Here is a 19,914-nt window from a genome sequence, read left to right as displayed (position 1 = left end):
TGAAGGGTCCGATAAATGTTTTATTTCGCTTAATAAGATTATCCCAACGGTTCGACGTTTTTATTATGAATTTGAAGCGAAATTGAACATTTCTTTTCGCATTAACTCTGAAAGTGCACGTTACACGGTGGCCAAAGTGGTCTGTCGTGAAACTGCTTCAATTGCCCTCTCGTTTATTATTCCATTAGGTGCTATACAGTCTTGCCCGGTTCTAGCGTCAAGTTATGGTGGACGAGAATTATTTACAGGGCAAATGTACCCCTTAACGTTCCCGTGTATGCAGATTTACTGGGGCTACTTGAGCTCATTACCGCATACGAGATACGAGACAGACTCCACGCTTTTGAATAAATAAATTGTACGTACTCGGACCGTGGCTCGTTAATAGTTTCTCGATATTCCTGCGCACTTAAGCCACGGTATTTACAATTCCATCGAGGATTCGATTCCGTCACAAGTCCTCAAACGCGTCGGAATTGTCCTCGTCCAAAAACAGACATTTGAAGATATCGTTGTAGAAATTCGGGTAGTACTCGCAGGCTCTTTTACAGTCAGGCGAGAAATTGATTTCTAGCAAAACAGGTTGAATCGTCTGGTTCTTCCATTCTAACATCAGATCTACCGCGTACACGGCTCTGCTCTGAGGATTTTCTGCTATCCCTTTCGGCGGTGTTTCCGCAGTCGCAGCTTCGAAAATCTCGCGGAGCATGTTGAAAATCTTCGGCTCGACCCGATCTCCCCACGAGTATTCCGGGTATTGTCTATCCCATTCGAGAACGAAGTCTGCGCATTTTACATGACAAAGCGGCGCGTTCTCCGAGTAATTCATCACGGTGAAGTGCTGCTCGTACACTTCGAAGTTGTTCAAAGCAAATTCTTTATTAGCAAATCGCAAGAAGAAGTTCCTGTAGACAAATATCCGCAGTGGTTTCACAGACTTTAGTAGAACCACGTATCGTATATCGAATTTCACTTTGCCGACCTCTGGTCTTTCGTACAAAACTGGATTCGCGACATATTTCTGCGCGATCTTTGGCCCAGTGCTAGGCAAACGCAGAATGTGGAATAGATTCCTTGTTACGTGGATGTCCAGTCCTCTGGCGAGGTTCCATGGTTTGCAGATCCAATGGTTATCCAAATCCTTCGACTCCCTTTGCTCGAAATACGCGACGAATTGTACCAATTCTGTACTTAGATTGTAAGTAGTCGGTAACCATTCCGGGTAAGTCTCTAAGGTATCGGGATCGTACGATTTTTCTGTAGCTTTTCTTCGACATACAATGGATAGCAAATCTTTGATGGTGATTACATTTTCAAATGGGAATTGATTTATAAAAACGTGCGGGGAACGAGTGTTCAACTCTTTATATTCCTTAAAGTGTGAGGTGTACCATAAGACATCTGCTTGTTCCTCGTTGTCTACAATTTCAAACGCTGGATCTGTCAAATAGTCGTTCACATATGAATATTGTGAGAAAACTTTCAACTTTGCGTTTCTATCCCTTTGGAAAGGCTGTGAATCTGTTTTCTCGGGGAGACTCTCATGGATGTGACCAGATAAAAAGTAGCTTTCATCCGGTTCTACTTGAACAAAGCTCTCTTTAACGAACGACGTGTTTACCCAAGGCAAAAGCAAAGCTGATCGTACTTTCTGGTCATTCGTTTGACCCTCGACAAAATCTCTTGTAACTTCTTCCTCAAAATCGGTATCTCTTATAGGAAACAAGAGCGTGTAGGTGACACCAGTTGGTAAATGCAGGAAAGGCACAGTTCTAAAGTTTGGATCGTCGCTATGATTTATAGCTGATCCTATTTCATCCATGATGTACCAAATGGGCATCCTATCCTCTATTGAGCCACTGTTCAGTGAGAACGACTGGTTGTACCTCCACATCTCTTTTAAAACGAAATCTACCTTCTCTTCTTGTTCTGTTTCGGTATCAAAGCCCATCATAGAGCACATTCGATCAGCAAGATTCGGTATAGTCAACAAATTCTCCCTGGCGCTGCTGACATCGTACATCCATGCATGATCGATTAAATAAATATGATTCGGATCTTGCGCTGAGATACCGTTTTCACAGCAAACGAACAGCTTCCAAACTGGATCCCAGGGATCTTTCTCAGAATCGTCATAATCAATTTTCATCAATTGGAACACTGTGCCTACGTCGAACAGAGAATACTCAAGTTTTCTGAATAGTACCTCCCAGAATATCTTTGGCACCCCGGAGGCCTCTAACTGGGGCTGGTGTGTTTGAAGAAAATTATTGAACAATCCTATTCCGTCCATTGTATAAATGCAAGATACTATCTGAAAATACAACCACGTGTTTCTGACAGATCGCATTTGAACGAGTTACCTGTTATCACAGACTAATTTGATGACAATGAGGAATTACCAAAACGTCTCCTGGCTTTTCAATAAATCAATCCTTATTATTAACTGTTTCTAATCCAGAATCTTAGAAGATCATGAGAAATACGCGCTGTGAAAGAATAAACTCTAACCTCGTGTCGACTGATAAGAAAATTAGAAAAGACATCGTCCTATTATTTCGGCATATAAAAAGCAGAATTCAGAAATTCAACGATTGTTGACGATATTTGATGTAAAAGCTGATGATTTTTAACAATACATAACAAAGCTGAAGATTGAAAGCGTAGGAACATTTTCTTTGGTGAATTTCTCGGGAATTTAATTTTATTTTCTCGAAATATGCGTCGAATAAAATCCCGAAACAAAACACGAAATGGCCGTTCTTCCTGTTAGCGTGTGATTCGCTTGGTTAGCGTTGGCGGTTAAAGTGTTCTTTCCATGTTCTTCTCCGAGCCGGTGTAGCACGAGGGAAACTGTTCTTGGCGGTCTAATTCTGCACGTGTACACGTAGTAAACATTTTAGTCTCGTTCTAAGGTAAGCGATTAGCTTCGTAAACGTTTCTTGTATTATTTCTTCTATTAATTCGTCTTCGATTTACGCGGTTTGCGTATACCGCACGTGGTGTTAACCTTGTGACATCACAAAATTTAAACTATTGGTAATCGAATCCAGAAATCACATCCGTGCAGTTGTAACCGTTTCTATATTCATAGTAAGATTTTTGCAGGCTCGAATATTAAACGAGAATCTCAAGAAAGATGGTTAAATCGTTAACGATGGAAGGTAAAAGCGAGAAGACGAAAAATTCGTTGAACACGCCGAAAAAGGGGTTCGTCGAGAAAAAGAAGAAGCAGAAGTTCAAGGAAGTCCCAACGGGCAAAGTTGCCTTGATCAATGGATCAAAAGTACAGAATAACAAGCAGAATTTGCAAACACAAAAGGGCTCTCCTCAAAAATCACCCAAAGGAAACAAAACTCCTCAAGGCGCCAATAAAAATTCCAAGAAGGATCAGAAGAAAAAGAATGCAGTGAAACCTGAAGAAGAAGAAGACGATACTGATTCTGATGAGGAAATCAATGAGGGAGTCGAATTGGACTCAAGTATGTTGGAGGACAGCGATGACGATCTAAGTGAAGAGGAATCTGGCGACGAAGAAGAGATCAAAGTACCAAATATCCTTGGAGCTAGCTTAGCCGATGATACCGATGAAGATGACGATGATTTTGAGGAACAGGAAGAATTAAGTGAGAAGAAAGGAGTAAAAATGTTCAAGGGTGTCAATAAGAGCGCAGATTCTAGTAAAGATAGCTCCGCTATGGAAGATTCCGATGAAGATGACGAGGATGATGATGATGAAGAGGAGGAGGATGACGATGATGACGAGAGTGATGAAGAAACTGAAGGATCTTCTTTGGGTTTGAAAGCACTCATGAGTAACAGTATTGCCGAAGATGATGAAGATGATGAAGATTTTGTCGAAGCAGAAAGAGACGACGATGACGATGATATGTCGAGCGAAGAGGAAGATGAGGAGGAGGAAGACGAGGAGCAAAATTCACCTACAAATCCTAACAAAGGTAAAAATAGTAAAGGAAAAAAAGATGGCAGCGCTGATGTTTCTTTGGAAGAATTAAAAGAGGACAAGAAAACAATCTTTGTCGGCAATTTACCAACGACTGTAACAAAGAAGCAGTTGATGAAATTGTTCAAAAAATTCGGCGAGATCGACACGATACGTCTACGAGGCATGGTGCCGAAAGAGTTAAGCATGTCCAAGAAAGTAGCAGCTATCACTAAGAACGTACACCCCAAGATAAAGTCGGTTTACGCGTATATTAGATTCGTCAACATAGAATCTGTTAAAGCGGCCCTCTCTTTGAACGACACGGAATTCGAGGGCAATCATCTAAGAGTAGATGCAGCTGACAAGTCAGTAAAATACGACCAAAAGAAAAGCGTGTTCTTAGGAAATTTAAATTTCAGTAAGTACAACGTAATATAACAATAATTCGCAGATCAATTAGAAAATGTATATTAAAATCATTTTTACATTGCAGATATCGAGGACAACGCGGTTAGAAAACATTTCGAGCAGTGCGGTGAAATAGAGTCTGTACGTGTAGTTAGAGACGGCAAAACTCGAATAGGCAAAGGATTTGGATACGTTAACTTTAAAAATGCTGATTCTGTGGCATTAGCATTAGAGCTCGATGGCACGATGCTTCAGAAACGGGAGGTCAGAGTAAAACCAAATCTTGGCGAGCAGAAGAGCAAAGATAAAGGAAAGAGATCATTAACCGACAGCTCTGGCGGTGACTCTCCTCAGAAAAAGTCAAAAATTGAAGAAGGAAAAGTACGTTACCATCCTCACACTGCTTTATCCTTCCCAAATCGGATATTTTTAAGTAAAACACCGAATAACTGTTTTCAGGGCCGTAATAAGAAAAACGCTATGAAGAGACTAGCTGTGAAAGGACAGAAACAGGGAGGCGAGACTAGTCCGCAGCAGAGCAAGGCGTTCCAAGGTCAAAAGGCTGATGCAAATAAAAAGAAGAAGAATAAGGTAGACAAAAAGAAGAAAGTCATAGCAGAGAAACTTACGGCCAAGCCGAAAAAGCCATCGAACTAATAATAAGTAACAAACACACTGTGAACTGTTCAATAGCCTCATCATGTTTCTTTTAGGTAATAAGTATACGTAATATGTAATCAAACTATTTTTACTTATTGTTAGTACGTATTCTTTGAACGGTAAAACGAGTGGTAACACGTATTCAATGTGTAATAAAATATGTTCTTTTATCAATCAGTTTGTATTAAGTTCTTAATTTTAGAGTGCATTTGCGATGGCAAACTCTGTGTATTATTCGAAGCACATTTTAAACAAAAACGTTTTCCAAAATATATGCTACATCCCAGACACACGGGTTTTTTACAAAAATCACAATCTGCACCTAACACCAAAACTTCTCCCTTGTTTGGTAAACTAAACGGATCTTTCATAACATAACAGTCTTCTAAATAATTGAACTGTCGCGCGAACGGTGGTTTCGTCCCCTTAAAATCATAACGCTCCTCTAACGAACAATAAGAGCATTTAAAAGTGCCAGTTGCACTTTCTTTCGGGTCCTGAATTGCAGATTTTGAACGAACCTCGTTCGTAGATGTGCCAGCGACGGATTCCATCCTGTAAACCAACACGGATGGAAGGTACTTGTAGTTTTTGCAGCGTCACCCATTTATTTTACATTCTTTACAGTACAGCTTCGTATGTACAAGTAGAAAATCATTCGAAATATGTATTCGCTATTTCTTAACGGAAATGCCTTGCGTTTGCGCTTCATGTGGCCACCAAGCAGGTTTCGATATCTTTAACTCGTTCCCCGATATACTAAGAGATTGTGCGTTCAAAGATTCCGTGATTCGCATTAATCCTAATCCATGTTTATTTTCGATTCCCCGAAACTTTCCCACTACGTTTCCGGCCTCGTTAAGAATTTTATCGTCGTAAGAAAACGATTTATTAGGAACTTGTTCAAATAGCAAAGGCATTAAACGCTTTCTTACTACACCAGTGTGGTAAGTACGCGCTGTTAGTTCTTGACCGATGTAGCAACCCTTATGGAAACTAACACCATGTAAATAATCACAGTTTACTTCTAAAGGTAAAGGTTTCCCTGGTGGCAAATCATTTATACCTTCGGCTATACCAAGTTTATAGCGAAATGCCCTGTAACTCAAGTTATCAACAGATTCTACTATATCAGTGTTCAATTGCTTGACTATTTGATTTCTATCGATGTTCGAATCTGCTAAAATTCTGATGCCTAAATCGGAAGCTCTAGGATCTTGATATATCATAATATTCTCAACTATTTTACTAACTTTATTATCGAGAGTTCCACACGGAAATATCAAGCCTTCGAGCTTTTGCCTACTCTCGCTCGGTTTGTTATTCATACACTGGGTCGGATCGAAGAATGCCCAAACATTTATATCGTCACCTAAATGATCTATGTCTATCTTTCTCCTAACGCGATACATCTTTAAATGCTTTTGCAACGGATCTACAGCTTGTGAATCACATTCAATATAGTACACATTCTCTTCCTGACTTCTATAAACAATTACATCGTACATCACTCTGCCCTTAGTATTTAGAAATAATGCATAAACGTTTGCAGCCCCGTCTTCGAAGTGCCGCATATCGTTCGTTATTAATCCTTGTAAAAAGGTCGAAGCCTCGTTCCCTCGAAGCCGGAGCAAGCTTTTATCTTTTAAATGTTCTAAGATTTTTGTCGACGATTCTGAGGAATCGTTTCTACAAAATTGTTTTTGTACCCTTCCGAATTTATCCAATTTGCAGTTCGGCAAAATAAATCTTTTAAGATACGCGATCATTATTGTACGAGTTCGACCTTTGCAAACAAGAGAAACAATACAAATTCTAACCTCGTATCATGTTTTACTTTATGCGTAAAGAAAAGGATCTTACGTCGTCTTGTTTGCTCGTGTTTTCCTTTGATGGAATTTCCTGTGTCAGTATTTCGATATAATTTCTTTTTGGATTCAATATAATGTTCTTTTTACTTTATTCCTCGTCGGCTTGCGAGAGGAAAATAGAAACAGAGTATGATAAAACAGAGAGAATTGGAAAAGAAGAACTCTGCAGTGAATGCATGGTCCATCGACATCGACGTCGACTAGCGCCACGAGAACGAAATCCTTCGAATTTCGCGGTTTAATATCGAATCGATTTTCAAATTCGATTTTCGTCAATCGATCTCACAAGTTTCAAGGTCGTTCGTATTACTTAACCAGTTTTACAATTAAATAGATATCGAAGAATAAGCAACGATTTATAATATATCGTTACAAGGATCAAGTGGATACATTGATTTACCAAAAGTCTTTTGGATATGAATCGTAAAATGGATGTATGTTACCGGGAATATCATCAGGAGTATGACGGCAATGACGGTGATTCTTGACGATGAAGGTGGAAGAGGAACGAGTGATCAAACCGAAACTCCAGGACACTGGGATACTCTTGAGGACGAGCACTGTGCTAGAACTACGGGACGCGAAAGGAAAAACGAACAAAAGACACTTGGAACCGCGGGAGGGAAAGGAACGACTTGCCGGACGAGTTACCGCGCGCGGAGGTCACGGCGCATGCCTCGTATGAAATGGCGGACGAGGGTAGAAGAACTGCGCGCGCATTCCGAGCGCGCGTCGCTTGTAAATAGTTCTATTCTTGGTAAGAGAGTGGACAGACCGCTGGCAGTGCACGCACGGGCGACAGTCGAGCAACCAGCTGGGACCGAGGCACGTCCACGAGTCGGAATTCGAAGCGCGAATCGCGACGGAACAGTGCGTCTTTCACCCGACAAGATTTACAATTAAATATCGACGCGATTTAAAAAAAATCAGAGTGCGCGAGGTGTGAAATCATGATATCCGCGCCTTAGAACCACCGTTTGGAGTTCGTGTGTTCCGGTACCCAAAGGTGCACCGCGTTTATTCTTCTTTCAATTAATTTTTTATATCCGGGAGACATGTATTCCGACGGTCACGAGATAGACGGCAGCTGGGTGCTGCGCGTCTACGTGACCGATCTCCAGGTGGAGAGGAGCTTGCGAGTAAAAGGGGAACTGCACATCGGCGGCGTGATGCTCCGGCTGGTCGAGGATCTCGGTAAGTCCCGGCGACGTTCTGCCTTTCATTGTCAGAGCCGCGTGGAACCACTGCGATGCGATTTCCTCGAACGCGGGACAATCGGAAATTCAAACGATTCCAAGCAATTAATCAATTTGTCGCGCGATCGCCTCCGTAGCGCGGTCCGTTTTTCTGAAACTGTCGTTAAGGCCGATCGATGAGAGCAACAAGTTGCGGGATTATTAGCGTGTCGTCGTAAGGAACGCGACTGCTCGGGATGCGGTCTCCCACCACTCGAGAGTGCCACGCACGACTTAAACGTGGACTGTGGAGTGGAAAAACTGGACGAGCCCGACCGAACTAGTTTCGCCGTGATGGACGCACGGACGCAGCTACACCTTTTATATGCTAAAGGAGCCTCTAGAAGAGGCACGTGAGACCCGGTAGCCGATTCCCGTGTAAAGCAAGCGCCGTAGATAAACGCAATAGGTATCCTATTGCACTGTAGAACATTTTTGCTCGGTTATCAAAAATAAAGTTTCGCTCCAAGCTTGATACAGGAGCTACCGTCGCGTCGGCCAATAATACACCGGATAATTAGCCAGGTTGGGATAGTTTCAGTCTGGCGAATTAGCCAATTTCGATCAATTGAGCGAGGGCATAGCCCACGTACGTACCAATAGATAAAACGTATCTGCGAGGCGCTACACAGCCTCGTTGCAGCTGCTCTAAAAAGATATCGTTCGATCGCGGTGCAAATTGTCCGTGAAATTCAACCAGGCTCCTGGCTCGCGTTGGCCTACTTGAACGATACCAATTATTGCCGCCAATTTATTTCCGGTGATACGGAAATTGGAGAAATTCACTCGGGAGAAATTGCCACGGTCGTACGACGCTCGTACCAGGCCCTATCCATCGTTTATTTCTACAAGCCGCCGTAATTTACACTTATAACGAGACATCGATTTCCCTTTTTCATTCCGCCTGTTTGGAGACGCGACGAGCGTATAAACTCCGCGTGCACACGTATATGCATACCTGCCAGGCCGCGCCTTCTATTAGACATCGGTGTATTTTCGGCCAGTGTCTTATGAAGACAGCATTCCCTATCTTTCTCTCGCGAGACAGGGACACGAACACGGGGCTTATTTTAACTTACCGTTTCCTCCATCCTATTTTTCGAGCCCACCTCCGACGGTCATTCCCATCCTGAAAGGGACCTACGCCCCCGACCCTTTATCCCTTCGTTAAACCTTGTCCTGCGAGCCCTAACTAAGTTATACGTCTTCTCTTTACCGTGATTCAGCTTTATGCTCCTCGTTAACAGTGAAAAACGATTCTTAAGTAGGAACGTAACAAAATTCGCGCGGTCTCGTAAATTTTTCCAAGCTACCCCGGAACAGTAGAACACATACTTCCGGTAAAAATACGCGTACAACGCGCCTGGCTTGGTCGTGCGACGAGGCGATAACCGTATCTGAAAAAGATATGATACTTCTGTGTACAACGATAATTTCATGCGTGCACCTATAGCCTGCCCACGCTTTGGTGTTAGCTCGCCGGCACGACAGGTAGAGAATATCGTTTAATAATATCGATCGACGGTCTGCGTCGCAATGCTCGCTGGTAAAATCGAGTGTCAGGTCGAAGAGAGGAGCAGGTAAAGAGAAATCTGACAGCAAAAGCTTTTGTTGCCCGGTCCTTTCTCGCCCTTCCAGCTTGACAGGTTACCGTAGTCGTACAGGTGCTCGTCCAGCGTTTCGCACCAAGCCCTCTCCGCAAGTGTACCGGGTGTCCTCTTTCATTGTACGAAATCACGTAGACGCGGCTGCGGCTCTCGTTGGAACCGACCTCGCCACGGCCGCGCTTATAAATGGCATTCAAGCAGGCTACGCGTAACCGTAGTTTAAACGAAAAACTTAAAATGTATATCCTGTCTCCGAAACGATCGTCATATATTTACTGGCGCACGTTTTTCGTTCCGGGATTTAGCATTATTTGCATGGTAGAAAGGAATGCAACGATATCTCACGTTGCGCAACGATTTCTACGTTCCATCGAGAAGGAAGGGTTACTGCAGACATTCCTTGGTCCGCAAGGCGTGAACCGAAAGCGTCGCATTGTTTGTCCGCATAATTGACGCTCGTCAGGTGGACAGGCGCGTGCACGAAGAACGAGACTCGAAAGTACCGTATAGAACTCGATGACAAGACTGCATTCTTCCAAGTTCCACGAAATCGAATCCACCGTCTCGGGAGATGCAACTTCGTGCTCGTTCGATTAACCAAATTGCATCGTTAGCTCAGTTTGTAATTAGTATCGTACAAGTATGAAACGTTGCGTCAAATACAACGATGATTTATATGAAAATATTGAGTATTTCAACTTTAATAATTATAATATGAATTCTTCTCGATGGGATTGAACCAAACGAGAGCTCGTTATGAAAATCGGCTCGTCCCACGCCTCCTCCGAGATTACCATCGTTCTCACGGGTTCGAGCCTGTAGGTATTTCTTTTCCTTTGACCGATTTTCTCCCGTCGCCGCAGGAAGCCGGAGAAAATCCTCGTCGCGCGATTTCTTCGGCGTTTTTCGTCCCGAAGTTTACGACTCGCGGCTAAGGTAGGTGACAGGCCCGCAGGTGCCGATGTTTATAGCCGGTTACGACACGTACCATTCTGTAGGTGCGCGAGTAGGTGGGAAGAAGAAAATTCTGTGCAACAGAGAGGCTGATATGCGTGGGCATGCACGCCGCCCCTTGATTTTTACAGGCAGAATCCACGAGAGTGCTACTTATCTGCTCCGCTTACGTGTATCCGATCGGATTACACCTTTTGTAATTTCATATTTCCTGCTACCAAACGTTCACAGTCAAAACGGAGTCCTTACGATACGTTTCCATCGAATCCAGTTAACACGTTTTTATTACTTATCAATTGTCATTGACGTACCCCGTAAGTATTCTTCAGAAGAAAAATCAGGACGACAGTATTTCATATTGAATTTTGTTGTACGTAGATCAGGATTATGGATTTACACTTTTTGTACTTAATCTACGTTTATTTATCAGTACACTTAATTTTACATTGTTTAACTAATTTTACTCAACTATCGTTAAGCATAATCATTCGCAAATTCGCAATGACATTTTCACAGACATACACATCTACATATCGCATGAAATTTGATTTGTTCCGTTGAATCAGGCTTGAATCTTTCAATTTCTGGGTTCATAGAAATGATGCATAACTCGAGGAATGATGTAACTTGAATCGTATCATCGTTATTTCCTGTCAAGTCATCGATTAAAATCGTCGATGATTTAAATGATCAGAGAGGTTTCGGAGGAACAGTTCCTTGGCCGATTTCCACTGTCCTCGTCCTCGATACCGGTCATTTCTCCCTTCTCTCTCTTGAACCAGGTGCGAAGGAGCATTTATCGCGGTGCACCCGGACCGTTTCGCTGTTTCAAGGCAAGGTCGCTGTTACGGTACTCGCGTGCGAGCTTCTCTACCTATCAAGAGCCAGCTTCTCGCCATAAATTATTACCCTGCATCGCTTTCCATCACCGAATCAGGTTATCACCTTGTTAAGCGATTCTATGTCGAAACGACGTATAAAATATTAATCCAACAGACGCGGCGGTCTTGTTCTACTCGCGAGAAACCTCGGCCGCGACGATTACAATGGTAATCCATTCACAATCGCGCTCGAAGTCTCAATCATACTATAATAGGAAGGTACAGAAACGCGAGTCGGCGCTAAAGGCAAACCCGACCGTGACGTAACAAGCAACAGTGGATCATAACTCTGTGCCATAGCAGGAGTTACTTTATCCCATACGTGACGTTACGATAGTTTTTGTCATTCGCACGCCTTTATGTTAACTTGTTTGCTAATGTTCTCAGTTCTCTGCGCGTGCTTTCTGTCTACATCCCGATCGAACGTGTTCTCGTTGAGATTACTTATCGTTAGACGATTAGGCGGATTCTTATGCAAACTAAAACTTTTACGATGCCAATTTAGAAAATGGAAGTCACCTTCTAATAATAGTATGCACTTATGCTCCTCTGTACTTTCCGTAGATCTGCTGTAAATACATCAAATCCTCCGGCTATTTATCATCTTCCTTGGTACAATTCGTCTCAGTTCTAAGACTGTCCTATCTTGATTATGGAAAGGGGAAGTAAGATTCATCACGACTGAAGTCTCAGGGTCGCGATAATCCTATTTGGCCAGGATACTGGACCGGGGGGCGATACCAGGTCCTTTCTTAGAAAGAACTTAAGAAGATTAGCTACCTACCACTGGAGAATTCTACGCCGAATGTGTGACCAACTAACAATAAGCTTCGATTCTAACCAGTGGCAATATATTTCCAACAATTTCTAGCTGCTCCGATAACCTCCTGATCTACGACCTTGATCTCCTAGTTAACTGACGCAATATAATCCTAAACATGCTAATAAGTTGGTCTTTACTCGATGTTAATCGACTCAATTAGTATGCAAGAGATTTCTGTAATAGTGATCAATTCTGGGAGGGGACGTATCGTACGATTTTATGTATTTATAATTGAGGCATGGAAGTAACAAAAAACAGATTCAATTATGCAGCGTTAAACTGTATGAAGCATCGCTGCGATTCATCCACGGAAATAAGATAAAATTTTTTTTCTCGCCTGTTTCGGTGACTCACGCCGGACTATGATACGTACTTTACGCCAGTTTTAAGTTACACCGCGGGACGGGAACACCGCGTTTCGCCTCGGATGTATGAATAATTCCCTGGGGCGCGTGAGCGAGCCAGTTTTTAGCCAGTTTCACGCGTCCGCGAACGTGCTCGACGGGTTTTGTAATTGGCAAGCTGATTCATCCGCGAGTCCTTTCAAATAAATTGAGTACGAACGATGGTTCTCTCATTAGTAAAATGACGCGGACAGCCAGAAAGATAATTAATTCAAACGTCCAACGATGCTCTCAGATTCTACTCTGCGCGTTCGTTTAAATAAGCACTCTTCGAATTGTAAATGATGATTGTGGGACGAGTCGACGACTTCAACTGTTCGGCAATCTTCGCCAGACTTGAAACGTGCAGTTTTGTCGAAACGCGGATTATCGATTATTCTGTCCGAGGCTTGTTCCTGTTTTCGTTGAATAATATGCTCGACGACGCACCGTTATAGGACAGTAAAAATCGCAATGAAAGTTTCCAAGTTCAATACTACAGCTTTCGATGGTTTGCTCGGCAGACAGTTGGCGACGTTCCAACAGAAACTGTCGGCACCGCGGCGAGAAAAAAGTCGAGCCAGCACTGAGTCATCGGACAGCTGTTGATTCACGAGTATTTTATTGTCTTTTTGAATTCCGTGTAGAAACGTGTCGCTCGGAAATTCGAGGCTCGGTAGTCGTTACCGCACCGCACCGTACCGCGAATTGTGCAACATTCGTGTTGCACCATTCGCGATCAACACCGATAGTTACAGCGATCATTCGCGACGCCTCGGGATAAAACTTGTCTCTAATCGCGTTGAACGTAGAATTAGCCAGCTTCGCGTTTAATTTCCCAACCGCGAAAGCTGCTTGCGTAGCAATGACATAACTCCACTACTGGAATTCCATCATCGATGGGATCATCGCAGTTATTAAAATTCCCTGTTTCCTAAGTTTGCGCCAGGGTATTCGAGTATGAGATGGTCAAATTTCTATCTACGTAGACTACTAAAAGAAGGTACTGCCCGTGGAATGCGTTTGGGATAAGATAAGCCGGTTGGACACTCGGGTTGAACGGGTTCCGCCGAGCATTGATACCGTGTCGTAACCCAAGATATGATATGACCTAGTACGCAATGCGTTTTGGTGTCACATATTTTCGGATACCTGGAGCTTTAAAGTCGTTGCGAAGCGTATTTATTTTAGAAACGACGTTTACCCTCGTTTTCCTTGTGGGTCAAAGGTACTGGGGCTTGTTAAAACGATTGCTCAGGCACGCCTCGAAGACCTTCGATGACTTCACGGGACAGGAAGAATGTTGAAGGAAATTTCCTAGATGCGATCAAACAAACCGCTCCTCTGTTAATAAGACCTTGGCAAAGTCTAATATTTTCGAGAACGACGTCATTCGAACGCAAAGAAAGATCGCATACTTGTTATTTGTCAGATCGCACGAATTATAAATATCCGTTCCTATCTGACGAACCGATACAGTTCGAATTCATTCATTTTATCTGCCTGCTTTCTGAAACCGTTACGATGGCGCCTGGAGTATCTTGAAAATAAAGAAAAAGAACTCGGAACGTACGGCTTGGGAAAGAATAAGGGAAATACTTCATTGCAGCAGCGATACCAGTTATATCAGAGCACGTATTAAGTTATATCAGAAAGGTCGCGCGATCTCTTCAGAGAAACGATCTCCCGCTGCATAGATTAGCGAGAATAATTCTCGGTTTATAATTGGAATGCAGCGTACGTGACGGATATTCAAATTCCGCATCGATCTCGCTCGGCTGAGTTTCAAAGGGGTCAATCGCTGCGATAAAAACGAACGAAGTACATCTATGATCAGGGAGATAATTTATTTTCAATGAACAGCGGAAACAGTGCTTCCTCAATGTCGTCTCGACTCTTTCCCTTTGGCTGGCCATTGGAAAATGGTTCCCAGAACCGCTTCACTCGTCTTTGAATATTTTATCGCTACAGGAACTTGACTAACTCGGGAACCGCGTAAGAAACATTATCACGCAAATCGTTTTCTTCCTTCCTTCGCTGCCCGGTTATTCCAGCCTTCAATCACAGCGTTGTTTAATGTTTCTCTCTCATGACAGTTTTTCTGCAATTACTTGGCCGTCTTTAGGAGTTATAGCGGTCGTTTATAATCCGTCGTTTCCCTTCTGTCAGTTACGCGCCGGTGTCGGGACTTGAACGACTCTTATAGCGTAGGAATTATTCGAAAAATTTCTGACACGCGTTTAGCCATGATAGAGCTTGTCCGTCGGTTTATGACATTTTTTCACGACTCTCCGGTCCATGAAAAACAACTGAAATGTCAGGCGTGGGCAGTTGCCTTTTCGACGCGTCGTTCCAGCCCCGAACTGCCTCATTCCTTCGCGGAGCTACACATACATACATATAAGGCGAGCTTTCTCCAGCTTGTTTACTACGAAGCTGATTTCACGTTCAATCGGCTACGGGCGAGGATACGTCGTACACGTAGCTCCAATTATATCGGCCCTTTGCGCTTCTCCCAAGCGGTGAGAACAAAATTGCCAAATGCGAGCGGACAGAGATCCCATCGTCAGCGATCGTTCCATTGGTCGAGGATGTCCGATGACTTGCAAATGAACAGGGATCGTATCAAGGCACAAACGTGGAAAGGTTGATTGCGGCAATGAAATAATCACCATCCTCGCGTGTTTCGTTTCGAGGCCATGCAAAGTGGAGCAGCGTTAACGAGGATGCAGGTGTACTTCCGAGAATCGAATCTAAATGCGATTCTGCTTTTTGGAAGCCAGCCACGTCTGACGCTAGTTAAATAATAACAATTGCATCAAATCTGTATTAAAGGAAGACCGTGTCATCTCTCGAATGAACTGCGCTCGTAAACGGTGATTTAATGCCAGCCCTCCCTACGTTTGTTCGAGTATCGATCTAGCCGTAGTAGAGATTCTCGATCGGTCAACAATTGTAAACGGATGTGTTCTCCGTTACACACGCGTTACGATTGATATCCGACACCCGGCTGAGCGTATTGAACGGGCTTCCCCTCTTAACCCTCCCGATGCGACCCACTGCTGTCAAAGCAAATTCCAATTTGGAAAACGCTTAAATGCGGTCAATTAGCGTAACAGGCTGAATCGGGATGAATGGTTTGAATGCCGGCCACTGTGATCTCTCTCTCTCTCTTTACGTAAGGAAAAAATGAGCTAGGAAGTGACGCGCGCTCCGGTCTTGCTTCTCGCACTATGAACGGGTCCTTGTTCCGCGCTTCTGAACGTGAACCAGCGTCCGACGGGATCGCGAATCGAACGTTATGACCGATAGAGAGTTGCGACACTGCTCGCCCGTGCGAGACGATATTTCAATTCCTTTCGTCGACTCTTAAGAAGCAAAGAAGTACGCGACTTAATTTCGTCGTCGACACTGGAGGTCCAGCGACTTTGCGAAACCGGTCGATAGCTCAGACGGAGCAGTTTCAATTGAAGTTTCAAGAAACGAATTCGTTATACAGTTCAACTGCGGAAGCGAGGAACGAGCGATTTTAACAAGAAATGCAGTCGATCGGTTTGGCTCCCAGCAAGACGATTATGGGAGCTGGAAATATTATACGCACTCGACTGAATCCCATTAATGGCAGGAAGAACGATGATTCACGCGCACGCGGTTACATCTTTTTCACCCTAATCCGTTGCATGTCTTCGACGATTGTCATGGGTTTTGCCGTATTATCCTGTCGCCGGTTGCCTAAATTACATCCGTCATTAAGTCCATTTTTTCTAGATTCCAAGTATCGAGAGATTTGGACTTCCAGATTATCAGAATTTCCTTTCGAACTTCGACCTTAAGCATTTCGAATCTAGCCAGCATCGAATGAAAGGAGTTTGGTCGTAAAATTATCTTCCAGTGGACTTTGTCTGAACATATTTGACCATCCACATGCATTGCGTACTGCTGTTTAAAATGGTTTTACACCTCTGCAAACTTGGTTATCGCGCATTCTGCGAAGATATCCGTTGAACTTCGACACAGCTTCTGGATGAGTCAACCACTTGGTGGTTTTTACATGGAAACCGTGTGCGTTTTACAACGCGGTGAGAAATAAAAGGGGAATGCGAGCAAAGGCGAAACAGGAAGAGACAATGAGACATTGTGCGTCGAGGCGTCGAGCAACAGGAGCACGCAGGAACCTCTGGTTCACGCATCCGTCCGCAGCCACTTCAGGTTTAAACATAGCTCTTGACGTCACTACGACCATTTCGTAACTTCTGGTCGGGACGATCGGCTGAATTTCAGTGGAACTTCGTACAGCTAGACGCCGTTTAAGGCTTAAGGATGTATTGGCTATACAGTCAATCCCAAACGTATATGCACTTCAGAAACGCATTTTTTAAAAAGAAATCAGACGTCGGAAGAACATTGCTAATAATAAACGACAAAAAAAATTTTCGATTTTTCCGAGATTTTTCCAAGGGATACCCCTTCAGATTTCGCGAAATTTTCGTTTTCTGCCCATAACTCCCAAACGGATGGAGATACGGGAAAATTGCTTCAGACCTTTTTTGTAGAGGACGATGAGACTTACAATTTCCATGTAAAAACTTTTCGCTAGCATCAATAGTTAACGAGTAATTTGCAAAAAACTGTTTTTTCGTTTTTCGCCAATAACTCGTAAACTATAGGGGCTAGCAAACAAACTCTTATACAGAAATTGTAGATCTCGTCGCCCTCTACAAGAAAGGTCTTATGCAATTTTCCCGTATCTCCAAGGGTTTAGGAGTTATTGAGGAAAAACGAAATTTTTTTCCAAAAGTTCGCCATTTCGACGGTGGGATGGTCGGATTTTGTCAACATCAATAAAATGCCATATAATCATATGTAACTCATTAAATATCGAAATTAGAAGAAGAATGCACTATTTTTAATTATAGGAAATGCCATTTTCTAAGGTACATAAACTTTTGGGATTGACTATATAGCCAATGCATCCTTAAGGAATCGCTACTTGGATTCAATTGATTCTTTTTAATGAACATGATTTCATCCGTTTCTTTCTCGACGAGTGACTCATTGTCTACGGTGCATCGATCATCCCCTTTCTTGCTCCGTAGGAGGTTTATCACTACGCTGGGAAGTAATCGACCTTACATATGAATGGGATCATTGAAAGCGAGAACTTTCCTCGTGGCTCTCATCGGAAGTTACGCAACGGATACGCTTTGTCGCCAAAACGCTTGGCTGGGTCGCAAAAATATCCATGGATGAAACGCGTCAGCTGCTTTCAATGAACATCCGTACATCAATAGCCACGGTGCTTATTATCCACGGTTAATTAATTTAAAAGTGGCTACGTCAAGTACGAAGCAAATGTGAAAAGAGCCCAAGTATTCTTCGACCAGATCGTTTGGAAACATTTTCTAGTCTCTACATGTCTTGGACAATAAATCTGAAGCTACGTCGATTTACTAAAACTGAATAAGAAGATTTGGACATTTCTTATTGATTCCTATAAGATGGTCAAGATCGAGGAGGGTAATTTATAGACGTCGTGAGTCTGTTGAACAGATCGTGGGGCGTTAGAAGGAGTAATGAAATTCTGTCCGGAGGTGACGGTAGCCGGGAGAAGGTACTTTGCAATTTTGCACCGCCAGGAGACATAAAGCAATCTCTCGTCTGATTTGAATACGACTCGACGCCGACGACCTTGGGGCTCCGGGTACTGTACACGAGAACGAGAAAGCGTTTGCGCAAGCGGCTACAAAATCCACAGAATAAAAAGCAGACGTATCAGAATATTTATTTTCCTTGAATCGTCGTCCGTGGCATAGATATCAGAATTTTAAATGCTATTTTAAGAAGTTCGAAACTTTCCTAATTATTTACGGTTTATTTAGATTTTCTGTCACTTTTCACTGTGAGAAAAGATATGTGCGACAAAGTTTCTTCGCGCATTCGCAATTTCGTTGAGTGCATACTCATGTACACGCTCATAGTATAAAGCGATTGCTAGACGCACACTGCTTTCGTTGGCTAGAGTGCATACCTGGACTTTCATTTTTTCCCTGCAATTCTCGTTTATCTCAAAGCCTTTTTAAATACTCTTGCACCTCGTTAACTCACTGTTCCCTTTGTATTATACGTATTTTATATTTATGCGTGTGAACGATACAAACATGTCCGCATATTTATATGTGCTAAATTATATAATCTATCATTCAGTCGATTTAATCTCCAGCCTGGCTGGAAATGATAGTGTCGTTCACAGCGTCTTCGAACGAGTTTATCAGCTTCTATCAATATTATGCCCGCGTACTCGTATCGCGAGCGTTATCGCGCCGAATTCTCTGTAACGTTGTTATATACTATGTATAATACAGAAGATGTACACTGACGTCCTCTAAAAAGAAGGTTCTATGCATTTTTTTTCTAATTTCTAACTTTTTTCTAACTTGTCTTGTAGCGACTGGAGCTACAATGTCTGAAACATTTATCGCTAGGATGAAAAAGAATTTTTGCAATGAGCATTTTCTAAATTACTCTTCGACGAAACCTTCAAGGATAGCAATCCTACACAGAGGAGGATAATGGTTTGCTTTCTATTCCTTACTCCGATAGCAATATATTCTAGAAGGCATAAAAAAGTGCAGACTTTTTCAGGCGAAAGTCCCATAAGGCTGGCACTCTTTAGTAATCTCTCCTCGATGGTTGTAGATAATATGAAAAATGAAGACGTGAGCATTCGCCACATACTTCGAGGTAATCAAGAATAATATGACAACTTCGAGGGACACCGCGATCAATAAATAATTATTTACTACGATCATTCTATTACATTGATTCACCGTGTATATCATGCGCTACAGGACCTGTCTCTCTATCGCGAGGCGGGGAACGCGTAGGCGTAGGCGAAACTCGCCTCTCTCGGTTTCCATTCACTCGAACGCCTTCGTGTCCATTCATGGTGTTTAGTTAACGCGCCGTGTCGGCTGTTGTCACGCGTACCGCTTCATAATTTGATAGATCAGAGGCCGAATTGCCTATCCAGTGTCTCTATCTCGTCGCTCGACAAGGCAAATCAATATAGCCGGCCTGATAATGATAAAAAAACAAGATTGCGATACCGATTGTACGCGTAGGTTTCAAATAATAACTGATTGGAAT

General features: G+C 43.0%; 4 protein-coding genes across 5 annotated transcripts in view; 2 read left to right on the top strand and 2 right to left on the bottom strand.

Annotated features, from left to right (window-relative positions):
* TTLL12 (Tubulin tyrosine ligase-like 12) lies at positions 1-2,658 on the bottom strand. 2 transcript variants are annotated; one of them, XM_018026884.2, is made up of 2 exons: positions 2,403-2,658; positions 1-2,314 (listed from the first exon to the last, which is right to left on the bottom strand). In XM_018026884.2, the coding sequence occupies exon 2, from the start codon at positions 2,291-2,293 to the stop codon at positions 452-454; it is 1,842 nt and encodes a 613-aa protein (XP_017882373.1). In that variant the 5' UTR covers positions 2,294-2,314; positions 2,403-2,658; the 3' UTR covers positions 1-451. The 2 variants fall into 2 exon arrangements, with proteins under 2 accessions (XP_017882373.1, XP_026670505.1); XM_026814704.1 differs by having other exon boundaries at positions 1-2,310.
* A 134-nt stretch (positions 2,659-2,792) lies between these two features.
* Positions 2,793-5,300, top strand: LOC108626297 (RNA-binding protein 34). The gene is made up of 4 exons (XM_018026889.2): positions 2,793-2,915; positions 3,109-4,364; positions 4,440-4,735; positions 4,814-5,300. The coding sequence occupies exons 2-4, from the start codon at positions 3,140-3,142 to the stop codon at positions 5,009-5,011; spliced, it is 1,719 nt and encodes a 572-aa protein (XP_017882378.1). The 5' UTR covers positions 2,793-2,915; positions 3,109-3,139; the 3' UTR covers positions 5,012-5,300.
* Positions 5,301-5,580: 280 nt separating this feature from the next.
* Positions 5,581-7,784, bottom strand: LOC108626298 (putative transferase CAF17 homolog, mitochondrial). The gene is made up of 2 exons (XM_018026890.2): positions 6,878-7,784; positions 5,581-6,800 (listed from the first exon to the last, which is right to left on the bottom strand). The coding sequence occupies exon 2, from the start codon at positions 6,781-6,783 to the stop codon at positions 5,689-5,691; it is 1,095 nt and encodes a 364-aa protein (XP_017882379.1). The 5' UTR covers positions 6,784-6,800; positions 6,878-7,784; the 3' UTR covers positions 5,581-5,688.
* Positions 7,785-7,940: 156 nt separating this feature from the next.
* The window catches only part of LOC108626294 (unc-112-related protein), a 30,487-nt gene continuing 18,513 nt past the window's right edge, over positions 7,941-19,914 (top strand). Inside the window, exon 1 of the mRNA XM_018026885.1 lies at positions 7,941-8,079. Coding sequence (XP_017882374.1) covers positions 7,941-8,079 — 139 coding nt within the window. The remainder of the gene's footprint in view (positions 8,080-19,914) is intronic.

This window comes from Ceratina calcarata, unplaced genomic scaffold (assembly GCF_001652005.2).
Source record: "Ceratina calcarata isolate Rehan_Ccalc_2016 unplaced genomic scaffold, ASM165200v1 scaffold393, whole genome shotgun sequence".
NCBI classification, from domain to species: domain Eukaryota; kingdom Metazoa; phylum Arthropoda; class Insecta; order Hymenoptera; family Apidae; genus Ceratina; species Ceratina calcarata.
Note: the sequence above shows the minus strand (reverse complement) of the source record. Positions and strands in the feature narration are given on the sequence as shown.

Coding starts and splice junctions, on each gene's coding strand:
- TTLL12 (XM_018026884.2), bottom strand. CDS start 2,293: ATGGACGGAATAGGATTGTTCAATAATTTTCTTCAAACACACCAGCCC.
- LOC108626297 (XM_018026889.2), top strand. CDS start 3,140: ATGGTTAAATCGTTAACGATGGAAGGTAAAAGCGAGAAGACGAAAAAT. Junction 4,365..4,439: donor CTTAGGAAATTTAAATTTCA/GTAAGTACAACG, acceptor TTTACATTGCAG/ATATCGAGGACAACGCGGTT. Junction 4,736..4,813: donor CAAAAATTGAAGAAGGAAAA/GTACGTTACCAT, acceptor AACTGTTTTCAG/GGCCGTAATAAGAAAAACGC.
- LOC108626298 (XM_018026890.2), bottom strand. CDS start 6,783: ATGATCGCGTATCTTAAAAGATTTATTTTGCCGAACTGCAAATTGGAT.